This window comes from Nannospalax galili, unplaced genomic scaffold (genome assembly GCF_000622305.1).
Source record: "Nannospalax galili isolate Female #2095 unplaced genomic scaffold, S.galili_v1.0 scaffold713, whole genome shotgun sequence".
Lineage (NCBI taxonomy): Eukaryota > Metazoa > Chordata > Mammalia > Rodentia > Spalacidae > Nannospalax > Nannospalax galili.
Window position 1 is genome coordinate 2,074,662 of NW_008333780.1, and position 22,320 is coordinate 2,096,981.

General features: G+C 49.4%; 1 protein-coding gene across 3 annotated transcripts in view; it reads left to right on the plus strand.

Moving 5' to 3' along the window:
* Positions 1–213: 213 nt before the first annotated feature.
* Positions 214–22,320, plus strand: part of Ttc39a (tetratricopeptide repeat domain 39A) — a 30,416-nt gene continuing 8,309 nt past the window's right edge. The window contains exons 1-11 of one of the 3 annotated variants that reach the window (XM_008828459.3): positions 214–318; positions 8,386–8,517; positions 9,401–9,477; positions 9,855–9,922; positions 12,852–12,916; positions 14,557–14,656; positions 15,415–15,480; positions 17,697–17,805; positions 18,220–18,287; positions 18,367–18,426; positions 19,813–19,974. In XM_008828459.3, coding sequence (XP_008826681.1) covers positions 254–318; positions 8,386–8,517; positions 9,401–9,477; positions 9,855–9,922; positions 12,852–12,916; positions 14,557–14,656; positions 15,415–15,480; positions 17,697–17,805; positions 18,220–18,287; positions 18,367–18,426; positions 19,813–19,974 — 972 coding nt within the window. In that variant the 5' untranslated portion in view covers positions 214–253. Of the gene's footprint in view, positions 319–3,638; positions 3,661–8,385; positions 8,518–9,400; positions 9,478–9,854; positions 9,923–12,851; positions 12,917–14,556; positions 14,657–15,414; positions 15,481–17,696; positions 17,806–18,219; positions 18,288–18,366; positions 18,427–19,812; positions 19,975–22,320 lie in introns of those variants that run through there. The other 2 variants (XM_029561274.1, XM_017796996.2) reach the window with 2 other exon arrangements.

The following is a 22,320-nucleotide window of genomic DNA, read 5'->3' on the forward strand; positions in this document are numbered from 1 at the left end:
ATTGGGTTCCAGATGACCCCCCTCTGCTCTTTCTCTCATCATTGGGAACCCTGAGTGGTGGGTCCAAACTGTCTCTGTATCCCAGTACAATAAAGGCAGCTCAGAGGAGCTCACAAAGGCCATCGAAGTCCAAGTAAGCAGGTCCAGCAGGCCAGTAAGGCTCTGTCCCAGCTAAGAGAGGCCGAGGGTCCAGCGTCATGTCTCTCCCCTCAGGTCTCCTGTGAGCAGCCTCCATGAGGCCCTGGAGCAGTGCATGACAGCCCTGGACCTCTTCCTCACCAACCAGTTCTCAGAAGCACTCAGCTACCTCAAGCCCAGGTAAGCTTAAGCCCTGGAGAGGATAGGGTACAGAGTTGTATGTGCAAATGTGCATGCAAATGCACACATAGGGATGATCTGGGTTAGAGGAGCTCTATGTACTGAGTGCCTTCTGCTTTCTGGGTCACCATGACCCTGAAAAGTCCTATTAAAAATGGCTCAAGTACCCCTCCCACAGCCTGTGAGCAGCCAGACCATCTCCACAGTCATGGGCCTGCTGTGTCTCGGGTTCTAAGATTTTATTACCACTGAACCACTTGGGGTATCTCCCAATCATCTCTAAATAGCTACTTCCTCATTTTAGGGACATTTACTGAGCTTTTAGGGTAATAGCGAGGGCTTCATTTTAAGCCATTTTACCCAGTATTTGCTGATGGGTTGTTTGTTTTTGAAACAGGGTCTCTAAGCTTACCTCTGACTTGAAATTTCCTGCCTCTGCCTCCTAAATGATGGGATTGCCAGATGCGTCACTATGCCTGACAGGCTGCCTTATTTTTAAATAATATGCACGTGTGGTTTCTCCTTTACTCATCGCTTTTTTCAGTTTTAAAGACTGAGGTATATTTCACATACTATAAATTCACATTTTATTTATTTATTTATTCATTTATTTATTTATTTATTTATTTATTTATTTATTTATTTATTTATTTGCTGTGTTTTTTGAGAGTGTCTCACTGTGTATCCTCAGCAGGCCTACTCACCCTGTAGACCAGGCTGGTCTTGATCTCACAGAGAGCCACTTACCTCTGCCTCCCAGAATGCTGGGATTAAAGGTGTGTGTCACCATGCCCAGCCTTTTTATAAAAATTTTATTTTACTCATTTGTGTGTGCATGTGCGAGTGTCACAGGCATGCCTGTAGCTCTTAGAGGACAACTCTTGGGAGTTGGTTCTCTGCTGCCACCTTGTGGGGTACGGAAATCAAACTCAGATTGTCAGGCCTGTGCACAGCATCTCTACGGTTGAACCATCTTGCTGGCTCAACATTCACAGTATTTACTTCTCACTTTATTTTCAAGAAATTATGTGTATGAGTGTTTTACCTACATGTATGTAAGTGCACTCATGTCGTGGAATGCTCACAGAGGCCAGAGAGGGCATCAGATTCCCTGGGACTGGTGTTACATATGATTGTTAGCAGCCATGTGGGTGCTGGGAACTGAATCTGAGTCCTCTGCAGAACCAACCGCGCTCTTCACCACTGAGCCATCTGTCCGGCCTCTTGTTCTGTATCTTTCCTGGGATTCCCCCCACCTTGTCTCCCTTCCCTTCAGTTGTGTTGGACTTCCCGGGCCAGTCATCTTCCAAGATCCTGATGTCTCTGCCTTCCCTTCTTCATTTCTTTTTCTTTTTTTTTTTTTTGAGACAGGGTCACCCTGTAGTCCCAGATGGCCTGGATTCACTATGGAGACACTGGCCTTGAACTCACAGAGATCCACGTGTCTCTGCCTCCTGAGTGCTGGAATTAAAGGCGTGCGCCACCATGCCCGGCTTTTCATTTCTTTTTTTTTTTTTAAATATTTATTATTTTATTAGTATGAGTGTATTACCTGCATGTATGTAAGTATACCTGTGTCATGCAGTGCCCTTAAAGATCAGAAGAGGGTGTCAGATTCCCTGGAGCTGTAGTTACAGGTGGTTGTTAGCGTCCATGTCGGTGCTGGGAAGTAAACCTGGGTCCTCTGGGAGAACAGTGTTCTTAACCACTGAGCCATCTCTCTAGGCCACTTTTCCATTTCTTTTTTCTTTTTCAAATTTTTATTTTCTATGTGGGTGTGGTGGGGTAGGTGAATACATGCCACAGCATGTGTATGGAAGTTAAAGTCATTTCTTTCCTTCCGTCATGTTAGTTCCGGGGATTGAGCTATGGGTATGTTATGCCACCATACCTGGCAACATTTTTTTTAATAAAATTTGTGGCACTATCTTCTTAATATGAGACCCTAGGAACAGAGTCTGGCATAGTAAGCACTCTGATATAGCACCTCTTGTCACCATTATCACCATAGAATATATTTCTTTTTCTTTTTTTTTCTTTTTTGTCTTTTTGGTCTCCCTGTAGCTCCAGCTGGCCTGGAACTCACTATGTAGACCAGGTTGGCATGAACTCACAGAGATCTGCCCACCTCTGCATGCGCTACCACACCCAGCCATATATCCCTTTTTCTAATGCTTTATTTATGTATTTATGTGTTTATTTATGGACCAGAGTAAATCTGTGAGCAGCTCATGCTTCACTCCTGTCTCTGAGGGCATCTAGGTGGCCCCAGGGTCTGTTAAGTGCCAGCTACTCTGGTTGTAGGCAAGTCAGACCCATCCTGTTGTGTCACTCAATTCTGGATCTCCTCAGTAGTATTTATTTATTTATATTTATTTAATGTGTATGAGTATATTACCTCATGCATGTAAGTGCACCCATGTCATGCAATGCCCATGGAGGTCAGAAGTGAACTTTGGATATCCTGGAACTGGAGTTACAGATGGTTGTTAGCCACCATGTGGGTGCTGGGAACCGAACCCAGGTCCTTTGCAAGAGCGGTCAATGTTCCTAAGCACTGAGCCATCTCTTCAGCCTCTCATCAGTAGTTTTGGAGGGCTCCTGGCTCCCCCTTTTCCTCCAAGTCATTTCCTGTCCCTTGTTGGCCATTGAGTCCAGACCACAACCACCTCCTGCCCTGAAAACTGGCTATCTCAGGCTTGTTCTAAGGCATCCCAAACACTGGCTTTTCTCCTCATTGCCTGAGGCCCAGCAAAGACAGTTCATTCCTTGATTTGACTCCTACATACTTGGGACCAATAGGAGGAATTCGAAGCACTGAAAAACCACTGGAACCATCTGGCACAGTACGCCCAGGCCCTCAATCTATGCTCCACAGGACCCCCAGACCCTTTCTTCTTAGCTTCCCCTTCTGGGTCAGAGGCTGCCTCTTCTCCCTCACTGTAGAAGCAGAAGATACCCCAGAGAAACCAGTCTTCCCAGGCTCCTTTTACCTTGACTCAAAGCTTCTGGACCCCAGGCCTGCCTGGCTTCCAGAACATGCTGTTCCCTGTGCTATTCTGTCTGAAAGCTTGTCTTCAGGAGAGCAGTTGGTGGCCTGTTCTTTGCATCCCATCTTGAGGCAACCAAAATTGATGTCAGAGCTCCCAGGGAATAAAAATCCCATCCCACCTGTGACAACCAAAGACTCTTTCCAGAAATTACTGGATTTCCTTCTACAGGGTAGAGACAAAGGTGCCTCACCACCTCCATGGAAAACCTCTCTGCTCCAGAGCAAGGGTTAACAACAGCAACAGCAAAGACCCCTTAGCCTGACTGGCAGTCATTGCAACTTCAGAGAAGGTTAGGGTCCAATTTCATTCGTGGTTCCATGTTGCACAAAGTTCTGTTTAGCTGTCCTGGGGAAGGGCACCCCCCAACCCCTTTGCTCCCATGGGCTAACTGGGCTTACAAGTTCCCTTCTCTGGTTGTCACATCTGAGTAATGCTGTCTGCGCTTCTGGTTTGTGTTACTCAGCACTGTGTCTTTAGGCACTGTCTGGAACAATGAGGTGACTGCAATAATTCTTCTTGCTGAATAAATGACCATGTTTCATAAGTGACAGAGCTGGGATTCAAATGCAGGCCTTGTGCTCTGCCAGCCACGCAGACTGCTGAGCAGGGTAGTGCGGTCACCTTGTAGAGGCCTTGACCTTTGCTTCCTCCCAGGGAGTAAAGAGATAGAAAATGGCGTGTGCAAAAATAAGTGTGTTCCAGGTGCAGGAAGCCCAGGATGTGCCTATGGGATGTCCTGGAATTTCTCTGACAGAAGAGACAAGGTTACCTGCTAAGTGTCAGGGGCCAGGGAGAGGAAAGCAGTGTTTCTGAGCAGGATGAGAGGTCTGGCTGAGGCTGACCCCCAGCTCAGAGAGCACCTGTCTGTAGGGTGGCTCCTTATACCACTGTTCAGTGGCAACTTGGAGGTAGTAGACAATTATGTGACCCTGGAATGGTATTCTTAACTGGGTGCAGCAGAGGTTAGAGAGCTTAGCACTGAGTGTTCTGGACCAGGTGGCCAGATGGTGGTGGCACAGGCAGGGCAGGAGGGCTGACAGGGATTTGACAAGGCTTGAACCCTGGATGCTAGTAGAGGAAGGAAGGGCTGGAGGAGCCTCCAGTCTCACCAGCCTGCTCTGGTGATGGATCTTCTAACACCCTCCCCATCATAACAGTTGGTCTGGGCCTGGGAGGTGGGACCCCTAGAGGGCATCATTTCACAGAGCTGGGTTTGGCTCGAGGTCCAGGTACATGTACAAACAAGAACTTGTGGAGTACACATGACACTCAGGGTATCTGAAGTTTGGGGATCACCATACCTCTGTAACCTACTTCCTACTCCAGGTCAGAATTGGGATCCTCTAGGTAGTAGGCTAGGAAGGGTCAGGATTCCTAGCCATAGGTGAGCTGTGGGGCCTTGGACCTCAAACTAGAAATTCCACTTTGTCTGCCAGCTGCTAGGTGAGGTGTCCTTCCTTTTGGGCCGAGCACCAGACTGGGCTCAGAAGGTGCAGCTTGGTGGGTAGGGCCGGGTACTGGGGACAAGGACTCACAGGAAGAGGAAGAGAGAGGCAGGTCAGGAGAATCGAAGAGACCTTGGGGAAGGGTGCTGGGCAACTGTCTGAGGGATAGTGTTGGTCCCACCAGGGAAGCCTCCTCAGGAAGAAAGGTTTGTGCTGGGAAGTGATTCTTGACCCTGGCAGGACATGGAGGAACTCACATTTTCTGAGCAGGTATGATGTGGCCCCAGATCTAAACAATTTCAGTCTAAAAGCCCAGGGACAGGAAGATCTCTGAGTTCATTGTTTTCTTTTCTTTTCTTTTTTTTTTTTTTTTTTTTTTTTTTTTTCGAAAAGACCCTGGCAGGACATGGAGGAACTCAAATTTTCTGAGCAGGTATGATGTGGCCCCAGATCTAAACAATTTCAATCTAAAAGCCCAGGGACAGGAAGATCTCTGAGTTCATTGTTTTTTTTTTCTTTTCTTTTTTTTTTTGTCTTTTCGAAACAGGGTTTCCCTGTAACCCCAGCTGGCCTGGAACTTACTATGTAGGCCACCATACTCGGCTTTTCTGTGTTCATTAGATTCAGAGAGGCTGAGAGACCTACCGGGGTCACAAAACTGATGACTGGCAAAGGCAAGTTTCCATCCTGTGTTTGAGAGACTCTGATGTCCAAGTTCAGCACCCCCACTGCAGATAGTCATCTCTCTTCCACAAGCCACTATCCTCAGGCAGAGCAGTCTGGGCACAGTCTGGAAGGTGTCCAGAACAAGCAGAACTTGGGAGAGGTCCACCAGCTTTTTGGTTCTTTGACCTAACCTCACTGGATGTGGTGGCACACACCTTTAATCCCAGCACTTGGGAGGCAGAGGCAGGCAGATCTCTGTGAATTTAGGGCCAGCCTGGTCTACATTGTGAGTTCCAGGCCAGTTGGGGCTACAGGGAGACCTTGTCTCAAAGAGATAAAAAAAAAAAGAGATCCTAACCTCTAGCTGGCTTGGTCGGTGTGGCAGCACATGCCCACAATTTGAGAGCTTGGAAGATGGAAAGAGATCAGGAATTTAAGTCCAGACTCTGCCTACCCCTGAGGGTCAACCAGAAGGAAACATCAATTCATTTACAGTTTTTTGTTGTTGTTGTTGCAGTTTAAACAAGAAAGGAACATGGCTAAAGTCTTATGAGTCTACAATAAAACCCTTTGCAAAGATTAGTCATCTTTTTTCCTCTTTCCCAATATTGGCCTGGTGCTAAAGAGCCTTGAAAATAATAGACAAAGGCACATGAGGAAAGGAACCAAACTGCCTCAGCCCCCTGCTATGCAGGGTGAGCTGCTCCGCTGGCAGCCTCTGTGGCCCCAGCCAGCCAGCAGTATCACCCAGCCACCAAGACAGCAGCCAAGTTCCAGACTGCTAAGTGACACCCCCAAGTGCAGTGAGCAGCTGGCCATTGTTCTGGCTCGCCCTGCCCACTGCCCTTTCCATGTTAGACTATCCACCATCTGGAACACCCTTTGGTCTAGAAGCTTGGGACTGTGGAGCAGCAGGGAGGCAGGAGGCAAAGGCTTCCTGAGACTGCTCTGGCTCAACCCTGCCATATCAGGCCACAGACGGAGATGAGTCATACCCAAGCCCAGGCCCGAGATGCCCACAGTCTGCAGAGAGAGTTGAGCTCAGCATGGCCTGTGTCTCATCATAGACACATGGTTCCCAAGGAGGAGGCTGGATTCTCAGGGTCCTGGAGGCTGAAGGCCTTGGGTGACTGAGTCAGGAGGCGCGGTCTCAGCTGGAGGAGCAGCATGGGCAAGGGCCTGGAGGAGGAAAGGTTGGGGTTTCCTTGGGGAAAGTGTGTATAGTTTAGTGAGGTCAGGGTCACAGTCTTTTTTATTTTATTTTTAAAATATTTTATTTATTATTATTTTTATGTGTATGTGTGTATTGCCTACATGTAGGTAAGTCCACCCGTGTAGTGCAATGCCCGAGGAGGACAGAAGAGGCTGTCAGATCCCTTGGAACTGGAGTTATGGACAGTTGTTAGCTGTCATGTGGGTGCTGGGATTTGAACCCAGGTCTTCTGCAAGAACAGCCAGTATTCTTAACCGCTGAGCCATCTCTCCAGCTCCTCTTTTTTATTTTTTAAAAATGATTTATTTATTGGGGAGGAATGTACTCAATTTGCACCCTTTTGTATGTAAAATAATATGTCCTACCTTTCTTTGCTAAAAAAAATAAAAAATGATTTATTTAGCCAGGCATCATGCCTTATGCCACTGATCCTAGCACTTGGGAGCCTGAGGCAGGTGGATTTCTATGAGTTACAGGACAGCCTGGTCTATCTAGTGAGTTTCAGGACAGGAACAGTGAGTTCCAGGTAGACCCTGTCTCAGAAAAGACAAAAAAAAAAAAAAAGATTTATTTTATTTTTATTTGTACAAGTGTTTTATTTGCCTGTATGTATAATGGTATGTGTGCAAAGGTCAGAAGAGCGTGACAGAGCTGCCATATGGGTACTGGGAATTGAACCAGGGTCCTCTGGAAGAACAGAAAGTGCTCTTAACCCTTGAGCCACCTCTCCAGCCCCTATAGACTTTAAAAAAAATAAATTTAAGCCGGGCATGGTGGCGTGTGCCTTTAATCCCAGCACTTGAGAGGCAGAGGCAGGGTGGATCTTTGTGAGTTCAAGGCCAGCCTGGTCTACATAGTGAGTTCCAGGACAGCTGGGGTTACAGGGAGACCCTGTCTCAAAAACACACACACAAAAAAAACTTATTTAATTTATTTTGTGGGCATGTGAAGGTCAGAGGACAACTTGTAGGACACGGTTCTGTCCTTGCCCATCTGGATCTTGGGAATCAAACTCAGGTCCTCATTCTTGGTCGCAAGCACCTTTACCCACTGAGCCATCTTGCAGGTCCCAGGGTTACAGTCGTGTGTGTCCCATCTGTGGAGCTGGGAGGTTCAGCCAGGTGCAGCAGGTCAGATGATGAGATGGGGGGAAGCAGGAATAAATGGTGAGGAGGCCCAGGTGGGTGGGGCCAGTAAAAGGCAGGAGCAGGAGGCAGACACAGGCACTGTGCTGTTGCTACCTTCCTCCCTCCAGGAGAGAGGAGCTGAGGCTCAGAAGATTACTTGAGGTTCCTCAGACTGAGGTATTTAAAAAAAGATTTTATTTTTATTTTATGTGTATGAATGTTTTCCCTACATGTATATGAGTACACCACATGTGTATGATGCCCTTGGAGGCCAGAAGAGGGAGGGCATTTAATCCCCTGGAACTGGAGTTACAGATGGCTGTTAGCCACTAGGTGGGTGCTGGGAACTGAGCCTGGGTTCTCTGCAAGAGCAGTCAGTGCTTCTAACTGCTGAGCCATCTCTCCAGCCCATGGATGGAGGTCTTTTGAGTAGCAGTGAAAGGGTCAGACATTGGACAAGTGAACCCCTTCCTGGACCTGTGTCCCCAGGCAAAACTGGACAAGATGCACATGACGTGCAGCCAGTCACTTCCGGAATTCTCAGTGCCCCCTCTGTCCCACAGAACCAAGGAGAGCATGTACCACTCACTGACGTATGCCACCATCCTGGAGATGCAGGCCATGATGACCTTCGACCCCCAGGACATCCTGCTTGCAGGCAACATGATGAAGGAAGCCCAGTCACTGTGTCAGAGGTCAGGGCTGTGAGGGCAGGGACTGGGGTTTGAAGCACATCCTTTTGTCTCCTAACAAGACCTAACTAAGTGCCTAGTAATTCACTAAATGATGCTTCTTTTGGCTAAGAGAGGGCATTTCCCAAGCACTAAGAGCTGTCACCCTGGCTGTCGTCTTACTGTCTGAGCCAGTCCCTGGGGAGAAAATGAATTCTGGCTCTGCTGCTTTTTAACTGTTGGCTCTCTGGTCTCAACTCTCCTCATTCACAAAAGGTGCAATGATATATGCATCTTGGGTCTGTCCCGAGGACCCCAGTGGCAGGACCTGCTATGTAGCCTATTGAGTTTAGTCCAACAGTCATTGTTTGTAAATAAACTGACAGTCCCTAAGTGTTGCTGGTGGTGTGGCCATGGTGATCTAGGAGATCTTTAGGCCTGAGCAGCTCTGTTGTTTACACCACCTGGCAGGGACAGTCTGAGATATGCCATTTAGCACAAGGCAGCCAATCTGGAGGCACTGTAAGGCTTCATCCCAGAGTGGGAAAGTCTCCCGAGGGAGGCATTGCCTGAGCAGGATCCCAGGAGACCAGAGGCAGCAGCAGGGTCAAAGGATAAGAAAGCCCTGGATTAGGGGCTAGGATAGAGTTCAGTTGGTAAAGTGTCTAGCAGTGGGAGACTCTGGGTTTGAACCCCAGCATAGTGAAGGGAGAAAGGGAGGGACAGGGAAGAAAGGAAGCTAGCCCTGTTTGGGAGAGCTATGGAGTCCAATGTCTGCAGAATCCTTCAGGAGTGGCCTATATACCTTAGAATTCTTGAGAGTACAGCAAAGTAGAAAGACTGTGTGACCTGGGCTGGTCCCTCTAACAACCTCTCAGAATCACCTAAGATCCCTTTCCCTCTTCAGGCACCGGAGGAAGTCATCTGTGACGGACTCCTTCAGCAGCCTGGTGCACCGTCCCACTATGGACCAGTTCACAGAAGGTGTGGCACCTGGGTTTCCTCTCAAGCATGGGCCCTGGTAGCCCCGGGGAGGGTGGGGAGGAGAGTTAGTCCTCTGGTATCCCCAAGGGGGATAAGCCATGGTGGCCTCAGTGTTGAGACACAGGTGGCTCTGGACCCTAGGCCTTTTGAGGAGGTAGTTAGAGCAGGAGAGCCCCACCCCCACCCCAACAGCATCACCAGCTAAGCACTTGGAAGCCAAGGAAAGGAAAGGCTATCAGATAGACTGTGACCTTGCTCCTTGGGCCCAGGGGTGCTTAGAACTCAATGTGACTTTGTGTGCCCCAGAAAGTGTGGCTTTACTCAAGCCTCCTGCCTACAACCCCAGGCAGCTACAGGGCTTTGGTTTTCTCCTGCAGAGGAGATCCACGCAGAAGTCTGTTATGCAGAGTGCCTGCTGCAGAGAGCAGCCCTGACCTTCCTGCAGGTAGGAAGCCCCTCTGTGCGCAGGGAGGCTGGGAATTCTGGATCAGCATGTGGGAGGCTCTGGATGTAAGCCAAGTCCAGCTGTGACCTGCCCACTGAGATGAGGTACAGTGAACCGTGACTGGTGCTCCTGCCAAGGGTCACATGGCACAGGATTGCCACAACGCTTTGCACTCAATTCATTCATCCAACACTTGTAGCAAATAATATAGCAGGCTTTTGTTTTGTAGGTATACTGTGTGTGTGTGTGTGTGTGTGTGTGTGTGTGTGTGAGAGAGAGAGAGAGAGAGAGAGAGAGAGAGAGAGAGAGAGAGAGAGAGAGAGAGAGAGAGAGAGAGAGAGAGAGAGAGAGAGAGAGAGAGAGAGAGAGAGAGAGAGAGAGAGAGAGAGAGAGAGAGAGAGAGAGAGAGAGAGAGAGAGAGAGAGACAGACAGAGGCATAGCACTGGCTAAGGCATGCCACTGTGGGTGCACATGAGGAGGTCGGAGGACAACTTTTTGGGAATCGGTTCTCCTCCCTTGTTCCTGAGGCAGGGACTCTGGTTTCCGCTGTTGTGCAGTGTGCTCTGGGCTAGCTGGCCTGAGGGTTTCTAGCTGATTCTTTCGTCTCCAGCTCCTTTCTCTTAGTAGGAGTACTGGGATTAAAGAGATGTACCACTGCATCCAGCTTTTTAAGTGGGTTCCAGGGACTGAACTATGAGTCGTCAGACTTGCTTTTCCCCAACTTCCTGAATTTGTCATTTCTATGCACCTCACTCTACATAAGGTTGCTTCTTCTAAGGTTATATAAATTAGTCAACCTTCATTTCACAGGACAGCAAAGCAAGGGCTTACAGGTGTCCCCTCTGAAAGGTCACATGATTAGCAAATGGCGAACTGGGATTTGAACTTGGGTCTGGCTACGTCAGAGCAGGTCTTCCTGCCGCAGTGGGAGTTCTGAGCACTGTCACTGAACAATTTTACTAGTATTCCTTGGTTGCAATATGACAGCCATTATCATGTGTGTATGTGTACTGGGACAAGAGGGGTCATATGCATTTTAGTGTTGGATGCTATTTATCTTCCTTAGGTCTGTTTTAAAAAAATCTTTGGGGGAGGCAGGAGAGATGGCTCAGTGAATCTAATGCCCTCTTCTGGTGTCCATGGGCATTATATGTACATGGTACACTGACATTCCAGGCCAGCCAGGGCTACATAGTGAGACCCTGTCTTTAAAACTAGATAAATTGGGGCTGGAGAGATGGCTCAGCGGTTAAGAGCACTGACTGCTCTTGCAGAGGACCCGGGTTTGATTCTCACCAACCACATGGCGGCTACAAACTGTCCTTAACTCCAGTTCTAGGGGAATCTGAAGCCCTCTTCTGACCTCCGAGGCATTGCACGACACAGGTGCACTCACATACATGCAGGTAATACACTCATACACATAAGTTAAAAATAATAAATGAAAAATTAAAAAAACCAAATTAAATTAAAAAATTTTTTTTGAGATGGGTGTGGTGGTGCATGCCTTTAATCCTAGCACTTGGGAGGCAGAGGCTGACAGATCTCTGTGAGTTTGAGGCCGGCCTGGTCTACATAGAGAGTGCTAGCTGAGACTACAGGGAGATCCTGTCTCAAAAAGTTTAAAAAAAAAAAATTTTTTTTTGAGGCTGAGCATGATGGTACATGCCTTTATCCTAACACTCAGGAGGCAGAGGCAGGTGGATCTCGGTGAGATCAAGGCCAGCTTGGTCTACATAGTGAGTTCCAGGCTAGCTGGGGCTACAGGATGACTCTGTGTCAAAAAAAAGTGCGGGGGGGTGGGGGTGGGAGCTGGAGAGATGGCTCAGCGGTTAAGAGCACTGACTGCTCTTGTAGAGGACCCAGCAGATCTGGTGCCCTCTTCTGGTCTCTGTGGGCATTGTATGCACATGGCACAGTTCCATACATACAGGCAAAACACTCATATACATAAAATAAAAATAAATAAAACACACATATCAAACCAAAACAAAAGAACAAAGCTCTTTTTGAACTTCAGGTGATTCAAATCGGACCAATCCTAGTTTTTGGTTTTGGACGCACTGTACTAACCACAGCATGTATGTCATTTTCTTTACTTGTTTATTATCTCTCTCTCTCTCTCTCTCTCTCTCTCTCTCTCTCTCTCTCTCACACACACACACACACACACACACACACACACACACACACACACACTCAGCTAGTAAACAGAGTGTTCACAGTAATGCTCCTCCCCGGTGGGAAGCTACTTTGTTCATCACCCCTCCTTGTTACCTCCCATTCAGCTCTGAACAGCATATTGCTATATTTTGGTTGGTTTGTGCTTCATAAAGGCCTCAAGCTGGGTGAGACCTGAATTCTTCACTCGTCCTTGTGTGGCTGGGTAATATTCTCTTATGTAAACATGCCTCAGTTTATCTAGTCTCTCACAGGTGAGGCTTAGTTTGTTTTTAGTCTTGGCTTCCATGACGAATGATGCTGTAGACAGTCCAGATGACTGCATTTCCTGTCCGTCCATTTTCTGTGGGAAAATGGCAGCTCAGGAGTGGGGCTGCCAGGGAGGCAGGGGCTTTAAATGGTGAATTATGATAACTACTTGCAAACATTCCAAAATGGGACCCCTTCCTCCTCTCACACAGTCCTTTCACCTAGAGGGGAGCCCTGCTGACCATGGGGAATGTGTCCTTCACCCCACATCTCTAAGTGTGTGTGTGTGTGTGTGTGTGTGCGTGTGTGTGCCTTTGTGCCTGTGTGCCTGTCTGTCTGTCTGTCTGTCTAGGAAAGGTTGTTGTGGTGGCCTGCTTTGGCTGACCTCTGATTGTCCCTGACCCCCAGCTGTCATCTGGGCACAGGGAGGACCTTGTGTGACCCTCGGGCCTCTGGTTATGTGCCCTGGGCCCATCCTTGAGCTTCTCTCTCTTGCAGGATGAGAACATGGTGAGCTTCATCAAGGGTGGCATCAAAGTTCGAAACAGCTACCAGACCTACAAGTAAGTAGAGCCAGCCTTTGGAGAGCTGAGAACCTGAGGTCACAGTATTTGTTATCTGTCCCCTCAGATTGCAGTGTGAGAAGCAGAATACTGACTAGAGGCCAAAGGGAGCTCAGGCAGATTTCTGTACCCCTAGGACCTCCATTCTCTAGACTGTTATTCTCCTGGTTTTCTGGGTATACCTGTTTATTTGGTTTCTTTAAGTGACTTCCCTGCTAGGGAAAAATAAGACCCAGACTCCATACAAACAGCTTGGGCAGGCAGGGGCCATTTTGGGGATAGCAGGGGAACTCCTGCACATCTGTAAAGGCCCAGTGCAAACACTATTACTATTCTCCATTCACAGATAGTACAGAGAGAGAGAGAGAGAGAGAGAGAGAGAGAGAGAGAGAGAGAGAGAGACAGAGAGAGAGACAGAGAGAGACAGAGGGCTTCCTGAGGGCTAGAATCTAGAATCATTCCCACACTATCTCTGAGTCCCTCTGGCCAGGGACAGGCTGTGTTTTGTGGGTGAGAACCTGAAGACTCAGCAAGCACAGATCACTTCTACTATTCCTACCCCCTTGGCTCTGTGGTTCCTTATCTACAACTCTAAAATCAGATAAAGCTCTGAAAGCTCAGTTTCTTCCCTAAATTTTGCAATAGAATAATTTATTTCCATTAAACATTGAGACTACTTGCCATCTCTGCCTTCCCTACCAGGGTCTGTTCCCTACAGAGAAACAGTTTCTAGGGGCCTGTGCTGGGATTGTCCAAGGATAACCAGACAAGAGCTCCAGCCCCTCCAGTAGCAAGCTGATCTGTACCTCAGGGCCTTGGACATGCTGTTTGTTGTCTCTGTTGAACACTGCACGAGGCTAGCCCCATTTCACCCCTCAGCTTCTGGCTCACATATCATAGCTCTACTTAAATATCATCTCTAAAAAACCTTCCTTACCCCAGATGAGGTGGGCCCCAGGTTCTCCTTTTACAGTGATAGATAGGGACTGTCCTTTAGAGGGGAGTGTTACGGGGACAGGGCTGGATGCCCTCCAGTGCTTGGCACAAAGAAGCCTTTGGGTACTTGCTGACCAAAAGCCAGGAGGGAGGCTGTCTTTAAGCCTCTGTTCTGGGCTAGGGACTCTGTGCAGTTGGTGACTATAAGAAAGAGGGCTGGATTCTAGCCAAGGGAGCCCCAGGAAGGCTTCCTGACAGGTGGGGTGAGTCTGCTCAGTTGTTCTCACCTGGGGGTGACCATGTCCCTATTGTAAGACATTTATCTGGTGACATCTTGATTGTCCTGAAGAGAGGATCCTACTCACATCCAGAGGAAGGAGGCCAGGGATGTCTTCAACGTCCTACACTGGGGACAGGCTCCACTCCCCCCACAAAGAATTACTCAGCCTAAGATGGCAGGTGAGGCAGAATGCAGATGATGGGGAAGGTAGGGCACACTAGGGCCAACGTGTAGTTTAGGGGTGAGAAGCATGTCTCTGTGATGGGAGATGGGACAGAAACTCCTTGGGTACCAGCTCTCTGGATCTCCAGAACTCTAAATCCACCACCAGGGAGGCCTGAGATCAGCCTGGTAGTCGGGTGGAGGACTGGATCCCAGCCCTGCCCCAGCATGTAGCCAAGCAGGACTCTACATGTTCCCACAGGGAACTGGACAGCCTGGTCCAGTCCTCGCAGTACTGCAAGGGAGAGAGCCACAGACACTTTGAAGGAGGGGTGAAGCTCGGCGTGGGAGCCTTCAACCTGGTGAGTGGAAGCCCGACATTTCTACAGGGCCAGAGCCCCAGATGCAGCTCCCCTGCACACCCTTGTCCCAGGAAATACAAGGTCACCCTTTTGTGCCTTTGTGCCTGGCTGTGTTCTAGGCCTGGGACCCAGAAATGATTCTGACATGTCACTAGCCTTAAGGAGCTCATAGCTGGGGTGGTATAGAATGTGCTGGAGCCAGCTCTAGAAAGTTCCCGTGTGCTTCTGTGTGTTAAGTTGGTAGCTTGGACCCCCCCATGATGAGAGCCATTATAACATTAGAACTCGACAATCTGGGCTGCTTCTGTTCCACAAAGCTGGCTACTAAACACTAGGAGCAGGGAAGGAGGACAGGCTGGAAGCAGCTATGACCCACAGGGGACAGACAGAGCCAAGTCCTCTTCTGGAGCTATAGGAAAAGGTTCTTAGGGGAGGGAGATAGGCATTTGAGTTGGATCTGGAACGATCCACCAGAAGTTTCCAGGCGGGGAAGGGTGTTTTGGGCAGAGTGAGTAGGACAGGCTGGGCCATGGAGTCCTGGAAATGCTGAGCCTGCTCATGAGAAGAGCTGGTCTGGGGAGACTTGGAGGTCCCTGATGTGAAGCACCCGGGACCTCTGCAAAGGCTGGTATGGGTCTGGAGGAGGTGGCAGCTCTCTCCTCCCTGAGAAAGCCTTTTCAAAGGACAGGCCTTGCAGCAGGGGCTCTCTTCCCCTCTCAAGGGTGCCCTCCATGCACCCATTACCTCTGATCCTGCAGACGCTGTCCATGCTTCCTACCAGGATCCTGCGGCTGCTGGAGTTTGTGGGGTTTTCAGGAAACAAGGTAACCACTCACCAGATACGCTCCACCTGCTCAGTTCAGGGCTGGAGCTGAGCTGGACAGGATGGGCTGAAGGGCCATGGGGTCTGGGGCCAGACCTAGCTCAGACCCTTCTGTGTGTGATCCTGGACCCAGCCCAGATCTCTCTGGGCCTCAGCCTTCCCTCAGGGTTTGTGAGGCCACAGATCCTCCCATTCTGGCCCTTCACTGGGTGGAGGGCTGTGTGATAAGAGTGGGTGTAAGGGTAGCCCTCTTGGGACCTGAGGTCACACATGAGCCTAACACAAGTCAGCAACCTACTCTTCTCCCCTTGGTCACCTGCTCATTTGAAGGCCTTGAGAAAGTCCTTCTGTTCAGAGTCAGTTTTTGGTGCCTCTACCTGTGAGCCATGCAGGGGTGCCTCCTGTGCATCAGACTATGACGGGAACCAGAGGCCTCACTGAGGGCAGGACCCTGAGCACCAGCCTGGGTTGGAGGAAGCAGATCAGGGAGGCTCCCTGGCAGAGGTAGTCAGTATGATGGAAAGAGTACTGGCTAGGAAGTCAGGAGTCATCTCCAACCTCCTTCCCTTCAATTTGTGATGGTGGGCAAGCCCCTCCCTCTCCTGAGGTTCCTCTCTGTAAAACAAGGTGTTTTTCATTGGCCTGAAGATGCTGTGGGGATGTGTGCTTTCTCTGGTCCTTCCTGATACCTGGCATGCCCACGGATGGTGACATTATGGTTGACATGTTATTTTTCTCAAAATGACATAATTTTACCTAAATTTGTTTAAAGGAAATGTTACTATACAAATCCATACTATTTAGCATAAGACCATAATCATGAAAATAGCATTAAGAGGACTATACCATCTTTTGAATTTATTTTTATGTATATGAATATTTTGCCTACATGTCTGTGCAATGCATAGGGAGTTCAGAAGAAGGCAATGGATTCCCTGGAACTGGAGTTACAGACAGTTAGTTGTCAGCCACTGTGTGGGTGCTGGAAACCAGGTCTTCTGGTCTTCTGCAAGAGCAGCCAGTGCTTTTAACCATTGAGCTCCAGCCTGGACCACCCCATATTAAGAAATAGATGTCAGTCACAAGATCTGTATTTGAGTGTTGACTATCTATTGCAGTCATAAATGCGGGCACCCATCCCTCTGTAAATAAACCCCACCCTATGCTCTGTTTGAAAAAAAGAAAAGAAAATGATGGGTGTTTAGGTAGATAGATGAGAGGCATCTGACTAGACCGCAAATGGATGGACTTGCACTGGGGAACGTCTGGGGACACTGATTTGACACAAGACAGAGTATATGGGTTCCACTGGGGGGCCTAGAGGAGGGTGTTGGTGGGGATGGGGCTATAAAGATGATTCAGATTGTTTGAGATATTCTGTATGAAATACAAAATTTAATAAGAACAATTTAAAAAAAAAAAAAAGAAATAGATGTTGAGTTGGCCACAGTTTAGCCCAGTGCCACTTTTCTTTGTGAGAAAGGTGTGAGGGCTGGGATGCATGTGAGCCAGGGTCTGGGACTACCCAGGGCACATTCAGAATGCAGAGAAACACCTTCATTCAGTGCCTCCTAAAGCCTGTCCCTGAGCCCTGGGTGTCTATCTCCATTGCTATCTGTGACCCACAGCAGGAGGCTTTAGGGCCCATTGGGAGTTGCTTTCTGGAGCAAGCTTCTGGGTACCAGGTAAGGTCTCAGGAAAGTTGAGGGGGAGGTCAACCCTAACCTGCAGCTGCAGCTTGGGTACAGAAGGGCATGAGCAGGGCAGCTGTGGAGTTTGAGGCAGTTCAGACGCCCTTCCTAGAAAGAACAAAATATTGTTTGCCCAGTGGAGGGCAAAGACTACACATTGTAGGTGGGGTCTGGCCCCAGTTCCTTCCCAGACGAGTTCTGGAAACTTCTCCCCTAGGAATACTTCCTGGCCCCATCTGTGCCACAGCCTGAGGTTAGGATTGTCTGCCTCTTGTCTTTCCTCCTTCCAAGGGGACTGGGCCTCTTGTCCCTCCAAGCCCGAGACAGGGCCTAGAGTGCAGATGGGGAGGAGCTGTGGGGTGGGAGGGGCGGGGCGGTGGGAGGGGCAGGCAAGGCAGCCAGTTGCTGGGGTTCACGCTGGGGGCTGCCTCCCCCGACTCCAGGGAGCACAGTCGGTCACAGATGTCCGGTGGCTTCCCAGGTCCCAGCCCTTCTCTGGAAACCCAGCTGTCCTCTTGTTCCCTAGGACTATGGGCTGCTGCAACTGGAGGAGGGCGCGACGGGGCACAGCTTCCGCGCGGTGCTCTGCGTCATGTTGCTGCTCTGCTACCACACCTTCCTCACCTTTGTGCTCGGTAGGAGGCCCGCAAAGTGCAGGGCCGGCTGGTTCCCTGGGTGAGGGGCTGCAGACCCTGTCAGGCCCCCAGGACCGGGGCAGAGCCACATCAGCTGTCTTGGATCTGGCTTGTACAACACAGGTTTCCATCTGCGAAATGGGGCTACTTGGACCTCCTTGTGGTGGATGTGAAAATGCTGTCCCTTGTGGTTCAGGGTGGAGGCTCAGCAGACCTGGCTAGCCTCCTTGTGATGTCCCAGGGTAGTACCTACCCTGGTTTGTTAAATCCTCACGGCACTCCAGAGATAAGGAGAAATCACTGCCCGTTTCATAGAGGCAAAGACAGAGGCCCCAGGAAAGCCTTGGTATGTTGCTGGGGGAGCACAGGCCTCAGCAGTGGTAATGTGTGCTGTCTCCTCCCTGCCACCTCCAGGTACTGGGAATGTCAACATCGAGGAGGCAGAGAAGCTGCTGAAACCCTACCTGAGTCGATACCCCAAGGTTAGCACCCTATGCTGAGCAACTCCCAGCCCTCCAGCACCCTGTGGACCCAAGTGGATTCTCATGCGTGTCATTGCAGGGTGCCATCTTCCTGTTCTTTGCTGGTCGGATTGAAGCCATCAAAGGCAACATTGATGCTGTGAGTGATGTGGGAAGTCCCTTGAAGGGGGAGGTCCTAGAGACAGTGACCCATGAGACAGCAGGGTTGGGAGAGGGTTCTGACTGAGGTGTTCTATGGATGAGAGGGGATCTGGGCTTTGTGCTGTGGACCTAGGAAGAGATATAGGAGTATGTTATTCCTGGGGGATTGGGGGGGCTTAAGGGAGGTACAGTGGAGGGGGCTGCCTGAAGGAGGTACAGTCAGGGAAAGCTGCTGTTTAGGGTTTGGTGACTAGGCTGGACTTGGTACATAGTGTGTGGGGGATGAAGTGTGTTGAAGGGAGGGAGCCATGGAGAGGATGAAGAGAAGGGGATGGTCTCAGTCATGGCAGATGCCAGCACTTTGCCAAGTTCACAGCAGACTACAGTGCAGAGTCCTGGAGTCTCTCGCCTGCCCTAGCAGCATAAATAGTCCAGGCTTGGGTAACCATGGAAACTACTAGAACCTTTAACATTTTCTCTGAGACACAGACATTATTATATCAGTATAACATTAACACCTTCATGGGCTGGGAAGGTAGCACAGTTGGTGAAGTGCTTCCCAAACAAGGGGGAAGACCTGAGTCTGATCCCTAGCACCCATGTAAAAAAACCAGGCCTGTAGGTGTGTGCTTCTAATTCTAGTGCTGGGGAGGAGACAAGTGGAGCCTGGAGCTTGCTGGCAGCCTAGCCTACTCAGGGAGAAACCCTGTGAAAACAAACACGGGTTGGAGAGATGGCTCAGGGGCTAAGAGCAATGACTGCTCTTGCAGAGGATCTGGGTTCAATTCTCAGCACCCACGTGATGCCTAACAACCATCTGTAACTCCAGTTCCAGGGGATTCAATGCCCTCTTCTGAACTCTGCAGCCTTGTATGACACAGGTGCACATGCAAACAATACACTCATACACATAAAATAAAAATAATAAATAAGATAGTTAGAAAAACAAAAACAAATACAGCAAGGTAGACAGTTCCTGAGGAATGACACCAAGGGTGACCTCTGGCCTTAGCACACCTCTGTGCATGAACACACATAGGTACACACATCCATGTACACACACACACATACATGTGCCCACACACAGCAGTACTTTCTGTTATCCCTCCAGTGTAGCTGTGTTCTATGCCTTCATTTACTGACCAAAAATTTAGAGTCACACTGAGAGGCAGCCCTGGGCCCATAGCCTATAGACTTGGGCAGTAGAACCAGGAACAGAAGTCAGATCTCCTGGCTTTCTAGCCCCCATGTTAGCCTGGCACAGTGCTGGACCACCATGCCCTGGAGGAGGCCATCCCTGCTGTGGAGTTAAAGGTTGCAAAGGGCATAGCGGGTGGGTTGTGGCAGGATGGCCCCCCTTAGGCTGACCCACAGGTGCCTGCAGGCCATCGGGCGGTTCGAGGAGTGCTGTGAGGCCCAGCAGCACTGGAAGCAGTTCCACCACATGTGCTACTGGGAGCTGATGTGGTGCTTCACCTACAAGGGTCAGTGGAAGATGGCTTACTTCTACGCCGACCTGCTCAGCAAGGAGAACTCCTGGTCCAAGGTGGGCTGACACTGTGGGTCAGGGAATTGGGAGGCCAGGGCTGACCTGGCTCTGACCAGATGGGCCATGAGCCCCCAGACTAAGGGTCAGCCCTCTAACTGAACACAGATGTGTCAGCTGGAATCTAAACAGAACCAAACTTTCTAATAGGACTCAGGGCTGGGAAGAATGAAAAGCTGCGACAAGTAGGGAAACATTATTTGGTGCTGGGGATTGAATCCAGGCCTATACATGCTAAGCACACACTCTGCCACTGAGCCACATCCCTTCAATTATAATGTGTCAGTTAAGATGTTTAGTCACAGGAGTGGAAACATGATGCACATGTCCAAGTGATTGTGGTCCAATCAACTATCTGCTCTGATGGAACTGTTCTGTTTCTTCACCATCCTCCAGCCATGTGAATGTTTTACATTTTGAAATTTTTATTTTTTTATTTTATGTGTATGAATGTATTGCCTGCATGTATATAAGTGTACCTGTGTTGTACAATGCCAGTGGAGATCAGAAGGTGTCAGATTTCCCTGGAACCAGGGCTACTGACGGTTCGTAGCCACCATGTGGGTGCTGGGAATTGAACCTGGGTCCTCTGTAAGAACAGTCAGTGCTCTTAATCACTGAGCCATCTCTCCAGCCCCATATTTTACATTTTATTTAGTTAGTTCCTGGACTAACTAGTGGTTACTGGACTAGGCAGGTCTAAAGCACCCAAGGCTCATTTGCTCATATAACTGAAATTTCTAGGTATTATCTTACTCCAGGAATTCAAAGTGTGCTGTCTGGGCTTAGCCTTTCCATCTGTGATTGTGTTTTCACCTCTGATGTCTGTGATAGGTGGACCCCTTTTCTTCATATGACAGGCAAGGTGTCCAGGGGCCACTCACATCTTCCTCTTGGTTTCAGCTGAAGTCCACAGCTGAGCCTTCCTGTGCATGTCAGTGTCTGAACTAGAGAGGCAAGAGGGCTTCCCCATTGACTGAGAATAAGGAGGGGTGTTCTCTGGAAGGAAAAGGGGTGATGTACCTAGAAGCTATGTGTGTGTAAGGGAGGGGATATTATAGATAAGAACTACTGACAAAACAAATGTCTACCCACCACAGACAATCAGACTTGAAGTGTTGAAAGTATTGGGCATTTCATCATAGTAATAGTATAGAACTCTAAAGCAGGAATCTTCAGTATCCAGTCTGATACATAGCACGCCTGTTTCAGTGGCTTTATCCCTTGCCCATAGCAGACATTGCTAATCAGTCCTGGTACTCTCCCATGATTCTTGGCTGTGACCTTAGAAGCCTCTGCCAAGAACTACAGGCAGCTCTCCCTTAGCACATTAGGAGACGTCTTTGTCACCTGCATCTTGTCCCTTCTCACCCTGCCTTTGCATGGAAGTCCGTCTTCAGTGCTCTGCCAGGCAGGGGGCCAAGCTGAAGGGGAATTCTGGGGCAGGTGGGGCTCAGGTTTCCCTGAGCCCTCTCTGTCTCTAGCACTTGTCTTTCTCACCATATCATGAGGTAGAACCCATCATCTCCAGTGAGCACAGGTGGGACCCTGAGGCCCACACGGCTTTTGGTGACACACAGTGAGTTTGATGTCATTTCCAAGAAACTTAGGACTCTGTTTCCCTTCTTGCTCAAGTCCTCAGAGGGCTAGGCTTGCCCTGCTGCTTGGGGGTGTTCCCTCCAGCCCATCTCACACACCGTATCCATTCCTCATTGTTCCTTGAGGGAACCTTTTTAAACTAAATGTACTTCCGAATCCTTTCTGTAGAGTGAGACAGGCAACAGGGCCCACAGGGCCTGGGGTGGCCACACAGTTCCAGTGAGGAGCAGTGGATGGCCAGGTCTCCTAGGTGTCAGGAAGTCTGGCTGTGAGGACCAGCTCACTGTATGACTTTGGGCAATAAGTTTTCCTCTTTCTGCAATACTCTCCTCAGATGGATTTTCCTATGAAAAATGGGGCCCTCAGTTCTGGGGCCTCATCCATCCCTAATCTCCAGCACCTGACTGACTTAGCACAGCGTCCATCAAGCTTCCAACTCTAGGGATTTGCCTGTGACCATTGCCATATCCACCGCTTACTATATTTGGATCTTTCTTTGACAGGATTCTTGAAGGAGGGCCCCGAGTTTCCCCAGAACTTGCAGCAGAGGGCTGAGGTGGTGGGAATTTGGAGGTGAAACAGCTCAGCAATATAAAGGGGGAAAGGATAGGCCAGTGGCAGCCCTGAGAGACTCAGCCAAGAGAACAAGGAGGGCTTCAGGGAGGCAGGACCTCTCAGCTGAGTCTGGGAGGAGCTGGGGGAGCATGGAGGAAGGGAGCAGACACTGAACCCAAAGCAAGGAAGACA